Here is a 21,203-nt window from a genome sequence, read left to right on the forward strand (position 1 = left end):
AACCAATTCTTTAAAGATGTCAGATGTAGTTGAACTTAAATTTACCTTATCACATGTACAATAATGATTTGCAGGAATATGCCATTACTATATTCAAATTTAATGCGGCTTGAGCTAATGTTCCCATGTACATAGTATTTGTGAGTTTACTTATACACGCCTTGTATTAAACAATATATACCCGAAGGGAAAAGACACAGAGCGGGTCAATGTGCATCATACTTTCGTGCATCGTCAATAACCCTGGGTCCGTTTTGCATATGCGTATTACATGTAACCTTTGGCCAACTCATTGAACTTTTCTTGTTCCAATGAATATTCATTATTCTCAATATGCCAAACAGAGACTCTCTAATTTTTGAGAGGATCATCTCTTGAAAACATGCAATTGATTACAGAGACTTGCGTACAAACAACAATGCGATTGGTGGGATTTCCTTCACAAAAGTGGAAAGGAATCAATAGGTATAGTATAAGAATAAAAAATGAAAACGAGAAAATTTCGCTGAGTTGGCCGAAGTCAAAAGTGTGCGTTTAACGACATGCCATTTTAAATTGCTTTGTGGCCATTTCATACATTCGGTTGCCGGTATTTGTGCTGACAAATCGCATTTGGTTTAGTTTCTTATACTGCATTTGCTTGGTAAAAACATAAGTATAATATACTGATGTTTCAAGTCTAGATTTTAATTACCTTAAAACCTCATGCATTTGACATTGAATGGTTTTACCAGTTTTTGCAGTGGAATTCCAACGTGATTTCATGTTGTTCTTATATTTAGGATTGATTTATCAAAAAATATCACACAACATACTAAAACTTTTAAAATACAATTAAATCCTTACAGTAAGAGTACATTAACTATTCGTACTTTTTTTTCTTCTTTTTTTTCAGTACAAGAACAACCTATGACATTTTGTGATTTTTTATTATTATAAATACATACTCATGATAATTGCACTTATCAGTCAAATTGAGCATATCAAATACATGAACTAACAATAGTACCAATACACAATATTAACAAGAGAATGATTCAAAATAATAGAATTAATTTTCATAATTTTTTTTAAAAAATCTATCGAAGCAAAATGTTATTTTAAGCTTTAATGTTTCTAAATTCTGAATACAACTATAATTTGGGAATTTGAAGGCAAATGAATAAGCATAATAAGTTTGTGTTTCTGATGAAACGATACATAACATACACCGATATGTATAAAAACCATACACAATTTCACACAGAAATATACATGGACCGCTTTCATCATTCTAGATCTTCTTTGATCCCAGGGGAAATATCAGAAACACAACACAATCATAAAGTTATACACATCTACACACAATTAGTGTAATTAACATCAAAACATCATTTAAACATAAATAAATGGAGTTCACCTAACTTGATATGGATCCATTCAAATGCAATAAATTACAATTAAACTTATCACAATACATCAATCAAGCTTTTTTTTGGAGGGGTGGTGGTGGTGGTTTAATTTTGCATTTTCATATCAAACATTTGCTATCATTTCAACGGCACTCATTTTTACACAAAATAATCTTCTCTTTTTATTCAAACACAGCATGCGGCATACACTAACTTAATAACCCATAAAAACTTGACAGGGTCAAATGAAGCATTGATTTTTTCCTCATATTCTTAAAAATACAGAAAAGGTAATTCAACCTGATTTCTTGAGTATTTCTAAGTAGTGCTCATTTTAAATGTGATTCTAATTTCAAATTATATAGTCCCTGTGATTATGATATGGCAGAAAGTTCCTTCATTCTTTCAAATATAAACCATATCATTCTATAATTCTATAAATATGATTTCAGGGATTAAATATACGGTAAATGTATGAAAAATCAATCAGTTATAACAAGATACCAGAGCATATGTAAGTCAGAAATGTTTTACAAATTAAATGGCAGATCAAGTTTCATATTTTGATTTTTTTTTTCATCTATAAATTTTGTGGCAATCTTTTGATGAGAAAAAAAAAACTGCACATATAAATGTAATTCAATATAAACTGGTCAGCTTTCTAGAAGATAAAAAGTTAATTAAAGAGAAGTCAAACATCACTGGAAATGTTCAACATTTTGGTATATCACCTTCCTGATGATTTTATCACAGAGAACCTATTAATGCTGCCTCAAGCATCATGCTGATCCTCACATTATGCCTTCTGAAAAAAAAACCACAATAATTTTTTTCATTTTTAACCTTTCATTTGTCAGCAATAACAAATTTTAAGCCGCATGCATTAGTTATGCGGTGATTGTGTGGGCATTAATCATCTATACATCAAAATAATTTGTACTCATTCGCAATTAGATATTGTACAGAAATAAACAGCATGTTAAAAAGTTCACCGGGATATGAACTTGGTTGGTCAAGTGATCAAATCCTGTGATGCCCAAAGGGCTTCTCAAAAGAATTGATTACAAACCAACCAAGTTCATATCCCAGTAAACTTTTCAACTTTGCTGTTAATTACCTAAATTTATGTTTGAGAAAGGCAACTTGTTCTGAATTACATAACTGTGTTTTATGTTTACAATAATGCAATTACATAACTGTGTTTTATGTTTACAATAATGCAACCCTCAAACGATAAGCACTCTTTGTGATGTCATTAAAAAGTTCTCACAGAATTGAACGTTTTCCCTAATAATATTCTATAGGTTCATATAATAAAGGAATGAATTCAATATTAATTTGTTTTATACGATATAAAATGGTTTGGGGCAGTTTACGCTTTATAAACCGCAAAACGGTTTATAAAAAAGCGTAAACTGTTTCAAACCATTTTATACCGTATAAAACGAATAAATATTGAATTCATTGCTTATAATTTAATTTTTTTACTCTTCATTGTAGATAAAAATGGTCATTTGACCTTTATAATGACGTAAAATTGTTCAAAATTAAAACGTTACGTCAGGCATATTGATACGTTTTTGACGTTAGTCTTACTATGACGTAGACAACATTCTTTATACGATATAAAATAATACTTTAGCCAATCAGAAAGAGCGCTAGAATCAAATTATTGTAACATATTTGCAAGTGTAGATATTAAGCTATGATCTAAGCTTACGGATGCTAAGTTGGTATTCAAATTACCCGTTAGATCTACCTTGAGTATTTAAGGTCTGATTTTTTAAAAATAAACTATTGTTTAAAAAGAAAAGTTTAAAATATAAATATTTTCTACATCTTTATACAAAGCTCTTTTTATGAAGGAGATTAATATAGTCTGAAATTGGCCATGGCTATCCAGCCCTCTTAATTCCACTTCATAACACATCTTTGTTTTGAGATTAAAAAAAAATACAAGTACCACAAAACAGCTGAGCCTCATATTAAAATATTCACATTTTCACAGGTTTTGCTCATGATAATACCACACAAACGACTTTGACAGCTGAGCCTCATATTAAAATATTCAAATTTTCACATGATAATACAGACCTTTTGATCTTTTTCCTCCCTGACAGCGGAAGCAGCCGCTGTGATCAACGGATCCATGAACATGGAGGGGATGTTGTCACCAAAGTAAATCTTGGTGTTCTGGGCAATAGCCTGATACTTAGCCAACTCCAAGAACTCCTTGGACAATTTTTTCTGTATTTAGAAAAAAATAATTATGTACATGATCAATACATGTATGCATTAAAATGGAATTTACATGTAAAAAGGTGAATTTCAGCACACAACTGATTAATGAATGCAAAAAGAATCTCTAAATGATACTACATGTACATAAATGTATTTTAAAAATGTCCTTCTACATTTCTGCAATGAATTGGAAGACTAACTACATACCGAGTTTGCTTCGATTTCCTTCTGAACTTTGTAAAACTCGGCATCGGCTTTTGCCTTCTCCTTTGCAACGTGAGTATCATCTATTTAATTGAGAAGAAGGCAAATAAGGTCAGAAAAACTTTCAGTATTAGCTGACAATGTGTGATAAATTATCTATTTATCCATGATTCTTAAAAAGCTTCAACAGGAAATATTAAATATAATTATAATGATGATTGGAACAATGCACTTTTTTATGATTTTGTTGTGTTTAAACTTGAAATTTCTTCCCGAAATACACATAGCTGTATTAAAAAAAGACACAAAAAACAGAAACACGATCAATATCTTTATATCACATACCTTCAATTTGAGAAATCTTTTTCTGTGACTCTTTTTCAGTAATTTTCTGTTCCCATTCTATCTTGGAAACCTGAGCCTTCTTTTCAGCCTCTAAAAAAGTTCAAAATTTTATGTACCTGGTACATCATTGAAAATTCAAGGTCAATTTTGTATCTCTTGCAAAACAGTGAGGTTTTTTTTATGTGTCAAGGTACCAGTAATGATTTTTTACCACATCCAATTAAACAGTCTGTTTACATAATCAGATAATTTTACACAGTCAGATTAATTTTTTTTTTTTACACCAGGTGACCCTCCAAGTTCATTCCTATTTCTATATCTAGAGATACTTTCAATACATAATAGTAGCTGATATACTTTAAACACATCATCCAAGCAAAAAAGTCTAACTATTTTCTACACCCGCGCCTCTAAATTAGAAGAGTTTTGGTGAGTTCTAGTTTATCTTAGTCTTACCAATAACGGCCTTCTTCCTTTCCGTCTCTGCCTCTTTTTCAACAACCTTCTGTTTCTGTATGGAAATCAAAAGCTTGGTCTTTTCAGCCTCCCTGCATTACACGTGAATGTGACATGAAAAAAGAAAAGAGATTTTAATAACACCTTGTTTGATACATTCTATATGCTTGTCTTCAAAGCCTGTAATAGTGTCCCCTCTGCTTTAAATCTGCAAATCAAGAGAGGTTTGAAAAATTATTATCAAACTCAGGTCTAAAAAAACTGCCTTGTCGTTTCTATTTTTAGACAATCAATATTACAAGCAGCAGATAGGATCAATGTAAGAAGTCATACTTATATGTACAGTATGTATGTGGGATCAACCACAAAAACCCAAAGGTAATTACGTAAGAAATCTTGCTTATGTAAGAACAATGCAATATTATATGTCGATGTAATAAGATTCATGATGAAAGGATTTCATAGAAAATATTACAATAATTAATACAAGTATCACCTTGCTCCTATTCCCTACATTCTAAAGACCTTTGGATAAATTCCCAGTACAATGCCCTTTCAGTACTTAAACCTGGTATGCTATGAAGTAAATTCAATACTCAAATTCTTTAAGGCTTATGTACCGCCATTTTTATCTAATATTTCCACAAAATCTCAAACACTGATTTTAGCTTTATCTTTTACAAGTTAAAGATGAAATCGTTTCAAATTCATATCATTCTTGAGAGATCTTTCAAAAAAATCTCGAAAAACCTTTTGACATCAACTGCACATTTCCTAAATATAGTTTTTCTCTTCACCCTACACTATTTGTATTGATTTTGTTCTTATATTATCAACTTAATTAATTCATCACTTCTGCATTGTTGCTCATTTCTTGTGTACCTCTGATGAAAGACCTAGAACAATTTTGATTGGTTGCTTTTTCACAACTTTTTTTTCTAAAATTTATTACCAAATTAAGCATCTTTTTCGGACACACTCACCATTTTAGATAACCATTGATTGTAATTGAATCAAAACTAATGCAAGAGTTATTCCTCTTTTCATATTGAGATTGTGGAAGGATGATTTTTTTTTCCCCCTTGCTTATACAGTATATGCATTGTAAGTTGCTTACATGGCTTCGTAGTTCTTCCTGATGACTTCTGGGATCTTTGGCTTGGTAACACGGACAGCCTGCACATGGAGACCAGGGGCAAGGGTGGTCAGGTCTTTCTGTAGTGCAGTTCTAAGATTCTCATCGATTTGATCTGAAGCAGAAGTAAAATCTTGTTTAGCCTTATACAGCAACTAAATACAAATATTACCAATCAGTTAAGGAAATTCTCTACTAGTTTCTCTAACTGATAAAAAATATCTAGGTGACATTGATCTCATAAACTTGAACTGTACGTGCACACAAAGTACACATATAGCACCTTGATCACGTGTGTATATAGAACCAAGGTATGGTTTTCAAAAGAGAATGACTGGCATATTTCTTGGATGTAGTCAAAAATGATGAAAAATGGAACATTTTCTCATAGTTTTTTGAAGAGAAAAATGTGTCCGCATCCGTCGCCCACAACAAAATTTATATATATGTTTCATGCAATATCATACGATAAAGTTGAAATGTGAACTTCATTGTTTTGACACAGCTGCAAAAAGAATTTGCAGAGAGAAAAACAATATACCAGTAATTTGTCATCATTATTTTCTACGGTATTTAAAAAAGACTCCAGATTACCAAAGAGGTCTATATAGACTTCCTGTAGATTATGGACGCTGCAAAACTGGTTCAGTTCGTGGTGTATTTTGTTGTAGATCAGCGTCTTGTCGTAGTCCGCCGTGTAATTACGAACTATGTCGAACACAGCGTAGGAATCCAGCTTGTTCACTACCTCCACACGGTCAAAGTAGATCATCACTCCACCGCTGAAAACAGATCACAGAAATTTACCAAATTTAATACATTTAACGAGGCTGGGTTGTCAACAAATTATATCCACAAGATCTTCCTTAAATATTTAGATATGATTTGTTTACTAATAAACTTTTATTTACTAAAAATAAATCCATATACTGTAAATTCTTTATATTACGCGTGTACTTAATTCTGCGATCCCGCTGTTTTGTATCAAATCGCAAGAATATAAAATTGCGAACGTGGAATATTCATTCATATTTCTTATACCGGTAGTTCTCAACTCTAAAAAAATAATGGCGAGGTTTTAAAATCCGCGAGGGGTGCTTCTCATGATTTTACGCGGATATAAATTCCGTATGTTTAATAATGAATTTACAGTACTTATATGCTTTTAGATTTGAATATTTTGCTTTACATGATTCTTTATACAAAGCTCTCTTCTTCTGGAGATTAATATGGTCTATAAATGGCCACAACAAATCAGTCCTCTTAATTGAAACTAACCCGACAAATGTTGATACATTTCATTTATCCCCACCCATTTACTGGCAAACAATGCAATAATATATTCATCAAGCTTTACTTGGACATTTTATATCATATACATTAGAGTTAAAACTATCATCAACATCAACAATTCAGCTTATACCCACGCTAAAGTGTCATGTTGATGATTTATCTTTTGAATATGTATTATGCAAAAAACAGTATTTCAAATATTCTGATATGCATCATAATATTGTACATAAACCAGTAAATCATTATTTAATACATGTACATATGGATCCAAGTACATGAAGTCAAAGCAACATTGACATATTTGACCTATGATTGTGAATGTTTCAATAAATAATTCTGTGTTCCTACCTTGTTCCACAGGGAACGTTTTTCACTTCATCTGTTTGTAGAGTTGTCTAAAACAAAAATTCAACAGAGATTTCATTAAAAATTGATGACAGAAATGCAGCCAAAAAGAAATCAATGCTACGTGTACTCATTGGTCAAAGACTGTTTTGACTTGTATATTTGATGTTTACCGGTATTTGAAACAAAAGCATGGCCAAACAGGGCATCCCCTTTGCAATAGGAGTTGTTTTTTTTAATATGCTGCAATGTACAAGCACACAAAGCTAGCCTAGATTTCATCATATACTGTGAAATCTGGTCTAAATAACTCAGCTGTTTATTGTCTTGTATTGTTAACTGGAAAAATAAAATTTTGAGTAGTATAATTTTACTGACACACAGACAGACACACCAATCGTTACTTGCTAAATAATGGATTTCTTTTCCTAAAAAGGGGTCTTAATAATAATATAACAGACACTGTCACACATACAGGAAATTTGTTTTGACCATTAAGAAGTAAAATTAAATAATAACTTAAGTGGATATATTTATATTTTAGCTTATATTTTAGCTTACAGGAAACTCTGAAATTTACCTGCACGGATCTGAAACTTGTGATAATTGGAACCATGAAGTGGTAGCCTGGACTACTGGTGGTAGATAATAAAGCTCCACCCTGAAAATAAAGTAGCAGGTATGTTCATCAATTTAAATTTATTTGCATGCATATTTAATCCTCATGAGGTAAGATGGCATTTAAAAAATGGGGAGAGGTTTGGATATTAATTTCTTTGTTTCATCTATCTTTAGCATTTATGTAATACTTGTTTAGTTACACTTAATTATTTGAGTTGAAGAGTAAATAATCTATCACTTTAACATTACATAAATGTAAGAAAATCAAGAATCTGTGTCATTGCATTAACACAAGCACTCATTACATGATAAAAATGTTAGGTGATTTCTAATACATAATAAACACTGTAAATATGATATACATGTATTCAAAAAGGGCAGATGTAATATGCAAACACGAAACATTGTCCTTACTGTTCAAAAACAAAGTTTTGTTCACAACTGTACAACATCATTACATGTATTAACCACATATGAGATTTTACATGATATGAATTATAACTACTCAAATACAAAATCACTTCCTTAAAGAGAGAAAACTCCAATACTCACTCTGTAATATACACCAACATGACCTGAAATTATGCAAAAAAAAAATTATTACATGCTTATATGGGGTTTTTCTGCAGTTTTTCCCAGATATTGGCTGTTTATAATATCTTTATAACAGTGACAAACCATGTTTCATTGATAAATCATACTAACCTTCCTCAATTTTGTGGATGGAAAAATTGACAATAAGTGCAGTCAGCCCTAAGGCTACACCCATTCCTGCTAAGCCAGACTGAGACATTTTATTTCTTAGTTTTTTTTTCTGAAAAAAAAGATAATTCATTTAAGATAATATAATTAATAGTTTTCAAAATTGATCAAGTAGATATGCAATATATCAGGTTAAATGTTATATAAAACTGGTTCTTTTAAATACTGCAAATAGGCAGATACATATGTACTATCATTTGTATACTGTAGTAGATTACATTGTTCGCTACAACATCATACAAAGAAGAGGCACCATGATATCTGCAATATCTGTAGTTTTAAAATTTGCCATTTTTCAAAATATGGAAACTACAACTACATCTATAGAAAAAATGTCACAAAATTAATACTTAATTAGTTAATTATAGCTTGAATGCAATCCGAGGTTCTTTCTACGTTTGGGCATAAAAAAACAAGAGTAGTTTCTCAACGTGGTACTTGAGATAAATTATTGCAAAGAATATCCTAAACCATATCCAATACAAATAAGACACGTTCAGTACAACGAATGTGATGTAACTTGATATTTCCAAATATCTCGATGACATCATTCAACGTTATAGATATCAAACTAAAAATAAACTGTCAAGAGTGTTTTTAAGATTCTTAGAAAATGAATTATGTTATTTAACATTTTTTTCTTTGGTATGATACTGTTCCTCTTTGATCCAATCTTCCTTTCCCTAAACTTACTGATCAATAACGAAAAAACAAATTGTCACGCTTGTCGCTTCCTCAACTTTCAATTTTACAGGGTGTCCTGTATTATGAACACCGAACCCGAGCTTAATGCATCCGGCATTAACCACTCGGGCACACCTCGGCCGATTCGTATCTCATCTAATGTAGGTTACGGAATCGGCCGAGGTTTGCCGAATGGCATTAAACCACATTACACTTGTTTTCTAATCAAAGCAAACTATTTTAGGACTTGAAGAACAATTTTGATTCACCTTATCTGACTAAAACCTGTAAGCATTTAGAAGTAGGCTAAGCAGGGACGTACACATGCACAGTCTGTGAAGTGAATTATATTTATAAGAATAAGTTAAGGGCTAAATAATATTCATTACATATATCCTTCACGATTATTAATATAAAAAAATGATATTATGCATAAACTCCAAAACAGCATCGACTTATTTGGATGGTCGATTTTTATGTTACTGAATTGGGGATCTATATATTTACTTACTAATGAATGAATGGAAATGGGCAAGTAATTATATCTAACTGCGGCGGGCGCATACATAACAATGTCTCTGATTCTGATGTTACACACTTCAGTTTAAAATATCTTATAAACGTATAATATTAACCTTAGAATTATGAATCATAGCCGATCGACGAGTCATTTGACCATAGGTAAATTCGATTCAATAAAATATCCCACCCACCCCCAATTACGATAATAATTTCAGAATTTGCACAATAGAGCTTTTACTTTTTTACACCCAATGACCATAAATATCGTATAAAAATTTTAAACAAATCCCGAAGTTGATATCCAGTACTCCCTTTGCCGTAGAAAGTATTTTACAAACATTCAATATGCGTAATAAAAAAAACCAAACAACAAAAAGCTCTTGTTAGACCCGTTATAAATTATTCCTTTGTGGGTGCTACGGTCGGTTACAGAAGGCGATACTATGACCCCCTTAAACGTTTCCTTTCCAATATATATTTTTTCCACCACGATGTAATTGTTCAGAAATCAATTTTAAACAGTTCAGTTAAATTCGGGGTGAATTCTTGTGGAATTTTCATATAAAGCTGGGAAGAAATAGATCATCGATCATTCAACATTTTACTTTTAAAAATTTGTGATTTATTTTGACACAGCATCACACGTGTTCAAAATGTCACAACGAACGATGACAGCTTTCATCCAAAATATATTAAAAAAAAACATCAGCTGACGGCTTTCACCCAATATTGAAACAAAATGAAAATGACTTACGCTAGTAATTAGGCGACATCTCCCACGCCCATCCGATTGGACGAGTTGTCTTTCTTTGCCCCTGACAAACTCATTTGATGCATTTCAGGAAAAGCAATGATATAAATAATCTGCATCAATGATCAATAATTTGTAGCAGCAACTTATATACACAATAATTATTTAATATTTCACAAATAATGATTTATTTCTTAACAACAACAGCAACAAAAAATCAGTATGCAATTAAAAACAGTGACGCTTTCATGATCAACAAAATAATATACAAAGAATCCATTTGATCGTCCCAAAGAAAGATACACTATATTTTATTTTTCAATTCTTCTTTTGTATTGGTCATATATAAATGCTGGAGTTTTTCTTGGCTATCCCTACGATTTTTTCATTATTCGACGAAAGGACATGTTTGAAAAGAGAGAAAGTGGATTAAAACACATATATGTAATATTTAAGTATTTCTGATCGAAATATGCTGATTTATTTCTAATTAAATGGGTAAATATATAAATTATTTTTATGATCTTTTATATCTAATAATGAATAAAAATCCAGAGACTTTGAATGGGCAAATATTTTTGAAATTTTGGAAGTTTCATTTGTTCCTAATATTTATTTTTCTCTTGTAGATTCCAACAAGTTCACTGTTTCCAATACACTGTATAGGGATTAGATGCTGGTTGACGAAGATCTTTGTGCAATGAAATGGGAGGTACATATGTACTAATGAAATAATACAGAAAAAGCGTCTCAGAAAATCTGGATACTGTAGAAACACATTTCTAGATGCAGGAGAAAATTATTTGTGGACCCAGATTTTATTGTTCTTTCCCCTTTAAATATACCGCGGGGGGGGGGGGGGGGGGTTGATTAGAATGGAGAGTTCTAATAAAAAAGATGTGGAGACCGATTTTGAGTGTTTTGGATGCATGTTTGGAATTCTGGATTTCTTAAACATTTCATGAGTGAACTCCGCCAGTGACAAAGAAGTATGTGCCATTTTATTATATCACGAGAGAAATAGTTGACACGTCAGTTGAAGAAGAAATAAAAATTAAACTTTTCAGACGACAATAAATTTCATAATACTACTTAACAAAATAAAATAAATTCAGCACAAACATGACGTACGTAGCAAAGCGCATCTCTGCTCTCTGATATGAAGGAAATGGGACTTGCGAATTGCATGGAATTTTATATAGGAAACATACAGAAGAACAGGAAATGTAAATTTCTATCGCGAGTTTTAAACGTGCAGCAGAAGTAAAGTCACCTGCACAACGATATCTGATATAATGGTTACATACAACTAACAAAAAAAGCTGCCTGTATATTTATACACCGTGCAAATATTTAATGGTCTTAGCAAAATCGAATGTAATGCACTAAAATTTATCAAAATCGGTATCTTTCAAATCTACAATTCATGATTCTGAAATGAAGTAAATAAGTTATTTTTTTTATTAGCTAACATCCAGTGTGGAAGCATACACTTATTAAGTCGGCATTTCTTAGATCACGAAATCTTGTCGCGACCGCAAAGAGCCGCGCGGTAGTTTCTGTCACTTTTTTCTCCCTCTCTCTCTCTTAAAACAGCCCACCTATTTTAATGGAAAAGTCTCACCGAGTGTGAAAAATAAAATCACGTTGAAATTGATGTTAAATTAATCGATCGATGGAATTACAATGCTTAATCTTGCCCAATTTCTACAGAGATGACCAAAAATAACCACAAAAAAAAAAATATACCAAAAAAAAAAATACAGAAAAAAACAGAACCAAAAAAAAAACACCAAAAAAAAACAAAAAACCGGGTGTTTGTAGGGATTTCTTCAATTGCAAATTTTAAAAGGTTTATATTAACATGTAATCAAAAAAGAAAATCAGAAATTACATAGTTCAAAAGTTTCAATGCGATCAAAAATTAAAACAGCAGCATTGATATCTAATGGAATAGCAGATCAGATAAATCGATTGATAAATTTATTGATTCATTGATTGATTGAAAGACACATTGTCAACATAATTTGTTACATATACCAGTAATACACATACATGTATCAGCAACTGTCCTACAGTTCGCTCTATAATGTCTCGGTCAATGCATATTTACGTCTGATTATGACGAATAATTTTTTAAAATCTATTTTTGATATCATTTGGATCAGGCAATGTTAATAATAAGCAAAAAACATATTATTGTATAACATATATATATATTTGAATGACATAATATACATCGATATCAAATTGGAAATTTTCTTTCTTTCTTTTTTCTTAATTTCTAAAGTCCGTCCAAGTTAACCGTTTCCGTCACTATTGACGAATTCTCACAAAAAAAATTTTGCAAAGATCCGCGAGTGTCGAAAAAGAGGTAAAAATCCCAAGATTTCTTCTTTGGCATATCTTTTTTAGCCAAAGAGATTAAAAGAAACGAAAACAAAGTCCTTGCAGAGATTTATAATGCGGATTATTTATTTTTTTCCATTTTGAAGTACTAGGGACACCTCGTACAATTTTTCAACGTTATCATCCGGGTATTATTCAGCTGCAAAATAAAATATCCGCAGACTTTTTTATTTTTAGATGTGCAAGCTAGAGGGGGTGTTTCAAAGTGGAAAATAGTTTGAAAATGTAAACCGAGAATGTCTTGGGACAGAATATTTAGTGAATGTTTTATAACAAGTGCAAACAGCCAAAATAACTTCAAGTATTTGACTTATAATTAGTTCAAGTTTTTAGAACGAATGAGAAAACAATTATAAAACATGGTTTTATAAGTCTCAGACATGATTTTATAAAGCATGGTTTTATAATTATGTTCTTTGGTAATAAATTCTAACTAAATTGTTAAAAAATAAAATCCATCATCATAAGCATTACAGTACATAAAGTTCATGCATATATTCTTTGTTATTGAGGTAATTTCTTCTTAGAATAGCTGGTGTAAATTATGAATAAAATCGTTAAAACTACATGTAGATTCTTTGCAATATTCAGATCATGTATATTTTATAGTACAAGCTAATGTAATGTAATATAAAAATTTCTGCACATTGAGATACTTTTAATACAGACATTTTCTTTTTATAAAAGGGAGGAGAATTTGGGGGTAGGGTGAGCAAAGAGTACTATAATGGTTTCCCAACATGATGAAGAAAGCTTTTCAATACACAGAACAGCTTTTGTGACCTTCAAACGATGGATGCATATAGGCTCAATGCATTTCTCAAAGGAAACTGAATATATATGTCGTCTTTAGCAAAATTTGCTATTTTAAAGTATGTCATATTTTGCATATTTTGGATTAAGATAGCAGAAATCAGTGAACAGTAGAGTTATGTTTAATAAGTTTATCATTTTATGATTGATAAAGATAAAGAGGAAATAATAAAAAAGAATATCGTTGGTGACAGAAATCACTATCAATTACAAATTTATCGATTATGCATGTCATTTGCACAAATATATATTCAACGACCCAACCTGTAATTCATGATGTCGGAGATGTCAAAAATGCTGTAAGTTTCTAGAAAAATCTCGTGTCATATTTCGTCTGCTCTCTTTAGAGCTGAAAGTTACATCGAATTTCGTTTTAGTTAAGTGGGATGCTATGAAATTATTTTCATTACACGAATTATTTTATTCGCTGATGGAGGAAACCCTGGTTTGTATATATGACACGTGCATGGATTCCTTATGTAAAATGGCAAATAAATTTAGGATGAAGCCAATTATAAGCACGGTCTGCGACTTACACGCAGTAAATATATATTTTATAAAGTTTATATAAGGTTCCTGATATCTAAAAAACAAATTACATTTTTTTGTTACACAATATTTTCATTTTTTTACATACAGAATGCATGAATTAATTTTTTAGCACTTTTAGCGTGTCTTTAGTATCATTCTAAAACACACTAATGTGAACTGTAATAGGTTTTTCATAACTAATGAGCGATTTTATTTATTGTATATACGACCTTATCTCGTTTTAAAACGACTTTTTTGTACTGCTGAAGTTAAAACACAGTCAACCACTGTTAATTGTGTCTGTGTAAGAAGTCATATTCCATTATATTTGATACATATACAAGTATTTTTTTTATTTAATTGAAAATGTCTCTGTGTTTTTTTTTGTTAAATTTCATTTTTATCAAATTTTTTTCTTGCATTCTGTAATTTTATTCTATAACTAGTATGGAAACTCGTGCAATTCTTAAATCATTTTTTGTTGTTGGAAAAACAGTTAACATATTTGTTGCTGGAAATGAGAGATTCGTGATCGGCTTTCAAAAAAAACCCCAAAAAACAAAAAACAAAAAAACAAAACCACACACACATACACACAAAATAAAATAAACAAACAAATAAACCCAACCTCCCAAACCAATATACCAGTACATATATATTTGATGGAATATATATCAAAGAAACAGTTTGGCTCATTTTGGGAGACGGATCTTTGAAAAAAAATATGGTACCTTGGGGAAATGGATACTCGTCTCATGGTATTTTTTTATGATGATAACACATTAGGAAGGTTATTTGCAATAAAAATCATACTTTAGAACGTTTCTGAGAACAAAAGTTGAAGAGCTTTTTAACATAAAAACTCGAAGATTGCAATTTCTGTGAAAACGGATATTTTAAAAAAGTTGTCTTTTTTTTACTGTGATCACTTTAAGGCGAGTTTATAAGAAATACGGATATTGCGGTTATTTTGTGAACATATGTAGCGAATTCTTTTGATCTGTTAACACTAAACAAAGATTGTGTTCATTCCCTCAGCGGCAGGACCAAGATCCTCGGAAAGAAAAGTCTATATTGGGCGCAAAGTTAACCTACAGGAATACAGAGCCTTATTGTAAATCTCAACATCAGAAGCTGGAAGCGATTGGACGGAGTACCCACCCAATCAAATATCTAATCAAGCACAATTAAGTCCTTTTATTGCATGTTGTCTCTTTTTTTTTTGCACAAGAGCTAGATAATATTTTTGCACACAGACCCTTCTCGTTATCTTCCTGATTGGAAAGAAGTGTATAGCCTTCCAAACGGAAATTTTCTCCGAAGGAGGGCTTTGTTAAGCAGACGATGAAAACTTCCGCTGTCATTGGAGGAAGCTCGGTCTAGTCTTGAGAGATAACGCTCATCCCGATGAGTTGACTGTCGGCTACTTGTGCCGAGCAGGACCTTTGAAGAAAACACGTTTGAAATCTCACTCCTTCCATCTCTCAATCCATCCCATATTTCTCCCTTTCTCTCTCTTTCCCTCTCTGTATATCCTCTCTATATAGCCCCCACTTGTATGTTGTATCGTCATTAAAATAAAACGCTACTTACAAAGCAGTCGTCGAATTTTTATGCATAAAAAATATCAACGAGAGTCCTTTTGCAAAATACAGCTGGTAACGTTAACATCAACGTCCATATCCACATGCTTCATACACTATATACCTGTACGCAAAAAAAAAAAATTGTTAAGAAAGAAGTTCTATAACTGTTTATTAGCAGAATGTATAATTATATACATTGTTTATGTTTAATTCGGTATACATGTATGAACGTGAATAGCGAAATATCTGAAAGATATCTCTACCAGAATAAAGTCTATAGATACAGAAAATATTTCGAATTGCCTTTGGTTTTTGTAACCATTTCAAAGATCGCATCACCTACAATTTTAAAGAAACAAAAGAATTACAGTCAAATTCATTTTTTAAATATTTTTTAAATATATATTTTTTGCATGTCTTTGTGCAAACTGAGATTAAATATTATGTGAACACTTTGGACTGAAAGTCAGTGTATAACATATACTTTTGATAAGAATTAATACTCACGGTTGCTTTCAATTTTTTTCAGCTTGACCAGTTGTGGTTTAGTGCTTGTTAAGAGGTTGTCCAGTGCTTGTTCGATGCTCTTCGGTGACAGTTCAGTGTTGTGTATAATTATGGTTCAAATTTTGTTCAATGGTTGCTCAATGATATAAACATTAGGTACATACTTTGTTCATCTGCACATGTAGTTCTAACTTCATGCAATTGAGTTTCCATGTTTGTTCAACAGTTGGTTAAAATTAAACGAATAAGATAACAATTTCGTCCAGTTGCTATTCAAATTTTGTTCCATTGGGGTTCTTATGTTTGCTCCGTGGTGTTTCAATGTTTGGAATGCGGTGGTTCTTCATGTATATACATGTTTGTTCAGTGGCGTAATGGTTCATTCCTATTGTCCTTTCCCAAAATGAAATATATCGAAAAGGACACTATGCACACCTCGACAATGAAATTGCATGGACATGTACTAGAATTTTCTAGTTTACAGTTACCATTCTGTAGGGTTTATTTATTTATTTATTTATTTTTTTGCTTTTTGTTCTTTGTTGGTTTTTTTTTTATCTTTTGTGTTTTTTTTTGTTCTGTTTTTTGTTTATTGTTTTTTAATCGTCTCTAATTAAAGTGTTATAACTATGACGTACATATTACGACTTAAAGGTTTTGTTTACATTGTGATAAATGGTTTCCATTGCATTTTTTGTCCGAAGTATATGAGAAACGGAAGGAAGTCTATCTTGCCCGGCCTGCTTTATCTTTGTATTATGATAAATGCAATTCAAAAAATTATTTTCCGTTGTTTTCCGGATATCTTCCATTACAGACAAGATTCCAGACATATTATGTACAACTTCCATAAATGCAAATCCAATCTAAGAATTGCAAAATACATTATAAATGTTTAAGTTTTGCTTCGTTTGGCAATGCTTACTAGTATTAAAAATTCAAAAAACTAAAAACGATGAAATAAGTAAATTATACTTTTTAACTTTTCTTTAAAGACGAGTAAAAAGCCTGCACTGAAAAAACGTTTCAAAAACTATGCTGAGGAAGCCTCAATATTGAATTGAAAAGTGCAATGGACATTTCAAAAAATTGTTTTCAATTTACCGGAACGGATTTCTCAGCTAGAGAAGAAAGCACTTTGATGTTTGGAGGCCTAATTGTTACAATGGGCGGGCTATTTGTACTTGGGTAAGAGTCCTTATCACCATAGCCGGGTTTCGTGTATTGTTTAATGGCATTTCAAGTAATTGTAAATGTATATTGAAGAGAATACTTAAATCTGACTAATATAGATTATTAAGCAGGCGACCCATCTCGACCCCTCTTCCTTCTTCTCCGCAAGCTTCTTCACAATATGAAGGCTAAAGATTCTTATGATTTTAAAATTGTTATCAAAGCACTACACAACCTTTGACATTATTGTTATTATTTAGTCTAAGAATCTCTCTCTCTCTCTCTCTCTCTCTTTCTCTCTCTCATTTCTGGTATTGTTTTCCCTCTTGTGGTCACGTCGACAATCGTTGCAAATATTTCATTGTATTGTCCCAAATATTTCACGAATCATAAATTAATATATAGTATCTATTTATAACGATATACTTATCATATTTGCACGTTTTCGGTTGGTGGTTGAAATATCTAGCTAGACAAGTGGATTAGAGGACTAAATAGGAGATAAACAACATTCCCATTGCAAAGAGACAGTCACTATGTACATGTCACATTAAACTAAGTAAATTGAAAAGACTATATTTTAAAGGTAAATTTCAGTCTAGCAGCGTTTGTGAAATTTTTAAGTGTTTTTTTTTTCTCAGAAATTATGTAACATTTCATCAGTAACGTGTATATACATATTTCTTTTTTAATTGAGAAACGTGAAAACATTTTCTAGAGATAACGACATGACGCTGAGATAAATAGACCACACATATGGAGTGTTCCAGAATTTTGAATCAACTGAGTAATGATATAATTCCCTGAACCAGTTGCTGTTTGGGTCAAATAGCTTCTTAAAAGATATATAACATAATTTTAATAGTATTCCGTTTGTGGCCACATCTAGATCTATATGTATTTCAAAATCTTTTTTTCCAATTAAATAATCTGCATTATTTTTAAAAAAAAATTAAAACGGTCATAACTATTTATGATGATGGTGGTGATGGAAGTAGTAATGGAAGTAGTAATGATGATGATGATGATGATGATGATGATGATGATTTTAAAAATCGAAATTTTAATTAGACAATTGCGGGAAATATATTTCCTATTGTAAATATCCCATTTGAATGTTCCAAAAAAGTAAACTTCAACACATAGAGCATGTAGCAAGGATGTGAGCGCCGTAAATTCGGACTCCTAATTCGATCAAAGAATTCAGTGGAAGTGATGACGAACCGCAAATCAGTTCCGAAAGTGCTGTCCCTGTCAACTGGTGTCGTTTTCAAAGCCAATGCAATAACCACAAACGGATAATTATCCACTCTAGCCTCTCTTTAGTATGCGAGTATTCAAATTACTCTCGTTAACATCACGGTAATATGTCGCAACGAAGTAGCCGATATAGGACTAGAGAAAAAATCATATTGCGACCCGTGGCAGGCACGATTTTGCAAATAGACTGTAAACAAAACAATGATTTTGGATCGTTGGTGCCAAGAGGCTCGTATCAATTAACAAAGTGTCTGATGATAAAATTCATGAAACGCCACATGGTAAATTATTTATTGGAACATTTGAACAAAACACAAAATTCATAAGAAATGTGACACATTTGGAAAAGGTTATGAATATAGATGTAAGGTAAATACGATATACATGTACCTTTTTGACATCTGAAGTTTGATACCTTTCAATTGGGCTGGGTCCAGTTAGTGAGAAGTTCTCTGACGATATCATCATTTGAGATGTTGACGATTCAATAAATCATTCGAAAAATCCATGAATGTTAACGTTTATGTTCAAACTTGATTTACAAATAGTACGTGCAAAATTCATTCATAAAATTTGTTTCAGTGAACAGAAAAAAAAATAAAAGTGTATTGAAAACCCTGATGTTGCTCTGAACAACTTCTTAGGGGGGAGGGGGGTGAAACATTTCATATATTAATTTTCATTGATTATTTTCATTTTAAGTTACCATGTAGTTTTATCTGCCCTGTTTCAGTACAAGTTTCAATAATGTGTGTTAAATATCGTATTCAGACTAGAGTCTCTATAAACGTATGCTTTTTATTCATAGATACCCAATCTTGAAAATCAACACGGAATGCACACATGCTTTTGCTAAAGGCCGGGGCGAAAATAATCCGAAGAAAGGTGTTAACCACGAAAAGTGATTTATCATAATAAAGGATTATGAAAAGTTTTAATATTGTGCAGTTTTTGTTGATATAATTGATAAGAATTTATATAAAAAAAGAACGTAATTAATGAAATTTATCAGAATAAACTGAGATTTACAAGCATTTATCTTGTCAGTTCTTGTCTTTCAATCCCATTGTACATGCATGATGCAATGAAATACACGTCTTTACTACGTCTGTACTAAATGCAAAACAAGATTGGTGTTTTTTTCTCGAGCTCATTCCACAATTTATATTCTTGCACTTTATTTTCTGGAAAAAAAGTCAAGTTCGATTCACGCTTCATCAATCACCTTTATTCATCCTTTCTGGTGCTAATAAGATTTCGGAGATTTTCCATCTGTATTTGTAAAGACTTCAGCGCATTTCATGACGTCATATTCTCATGTGGCGAGAACTCGGCGTGACTAAAAAGCATGTTCGTGCCATCAGATATCAAATGAAACTCAGACACAACCCTCTCTCGATGCACAACTTGATGCATTGTTCCTTGTTAGCTGACGTTTTTTCAAGTCTCTCGTATTTATTTAATAAAAATATAATGTTTGCCGATCTTTAGGCGTGGCCTTGTTCCAAACCTAATTTATCGAGCGGTGTGTATGATCGTGTAAACTTTTCCTCTGAAATTGTATATAATATTGAAATTTGATTTGAAATTTGTTTTCATTTTGTAGTTTTACTTTTTTTTTGTCCCGTGCGATTTTTGTCTCACATGCCCTAGGATCCATAATTAGTTGTACGTGTTATAGCTTCTTAAGTTGTTTTTTTTTCTAAAATAATTTTTTCTTCCCTTTAGGCCAATGTGTTTTTTTCTCTCGGTTTCACTGTTATATGTCCGGATCATTTCGTAATATCCTAATGAATTTTCATACATCAGTCCTAATTATTCAGAAAGTTAAATTTGATCGGCGCCTCTTGACAGCCACTCGGGGAGAGGTGGCATGGAGACCTATATATCAAACTAATGAGGCACAATTTATTAAAACAATTAATTATGAATAATCATTAACTCGTAACTTTGTTTCGTTGCAGAGGGAGAGAGATATAGAAAAAAGCGTGTTTCGAAGATAAATAGATTTCAATCTGCCCTATTGCTTATTCTCTTGAAGGACATAGGGTCGCATTTAATTTCAAATTATGCAAATTAGCTGTCATGTGGTTGATTAATAACCAGCACGTGACCACTGCCTTTTTTTGTTTAGTACAGCCACTGCTTACGTAAGAACTTATTTCTGTTGTTAT

At 31.7% G+C, this 21,203-nt stretch overlaps 1 protein-coding gene and 2 long non-coding RNA genes across 3 annotated transcripts; 2 read left to right on the forward strand and 1 right to left on the reverse strand.

Annotated features, from left to right (window-relative positions):
• Positions 1-914: 914 nt before the first annotated feature.
• LOC105340535 (erlin-1) lies at positions 915-9,552 on the reverse strand. Its single transcript, XM_011446650.4, has 12 exons — positions 9,487-9,552; positions 8,737-8,843; positions 8,584-8,606; positions 7,991-8,071; positions 7,414-7,460; positions 6,367-6,554; positions 5,755-5,887; positions 4,638-4,729; positions 4,182-4,271; positions 3,840-3,919; positions 3,486-3,638; positions 915-2,196 (listed from the first exon to the last, which is right to left on the reverse strand). Exons 2-12 carry the CDS (start codon positions 8,822-8,824, stop codon positions 2,188-2,190), a joined length of 984 nt encoding a protein of 327 aa, XP_011444952.3. The 5' UTR covers positions 8,825-8,843; positions 9,487-9,552; the 3' UTR covers positions 915-2,187.
• A 1,498-nt stretch (positions 9,553-11,050) lies between these two features.
• On the forward strand, positions 11,051-11,876 carry LOC105340528 (uncharacterized). Its single transcript, XR_004598152.2, has 2 exons — positions 11,051-11,248; positions 11,380-11,876. It is a non-coding gene; the product is annotated as an uncharacterized lncRNA (long non-coding RNA).
• Positions 11,877-17,198: 5,322 nt separating this feature from the next.
• Positions 17,199-20,064, forward strand: LOC136270032 (uncharacterized). The gene is made up of 2 exons (XR_010707664.1): positions 17,199-17,784; positions 19,838-20,064. It is a non-coding gene; the product is annotated as an uncharacterized lncRNA (long non-coding RNA).
• The last annotated feature ends 1,139 nt before the right edge of the window (positions 20,065-21,203 follow it).

The sequence above is a fragment of the Magallana gigas genome, chromosome 7 (assembly GCF_963853765.1).
Source record: "Magallana gigas chromosome 7, xbMagGiga1.1, whole genome shotgun sequence".
NCBI lineage: Eukaryota > Metazoa > Mollusca > Bivalvia > Ostreida > Ostreidae > Magallana > Magallana gigas.

Bases quoted from the DNA above. Each gene is read 5' to 3' on its own strand.
- LOC105340535 (XM_011446650.4), bottom strand. From the start codon at position 8,824: ATGTCTCAGTCTGGCTTAGCAGGAATGGGTGTAGCCTTAGGGCTGACT. The intron at 8,607-8,736 runs GTTAGTATGATT...GCATAATTTCAG, and splicing joins CATCCACAAAATTGAGGAAG to GTCATGTTGGTGTATATTAC. The intron at 4,272-4,637 runs GTAAGACTAAGA...GAACTTTTTTAG, and splicing joins AAGGAAGAAGGCCGTTATTG to AGGCTGAAAAGAAGGCTCAG.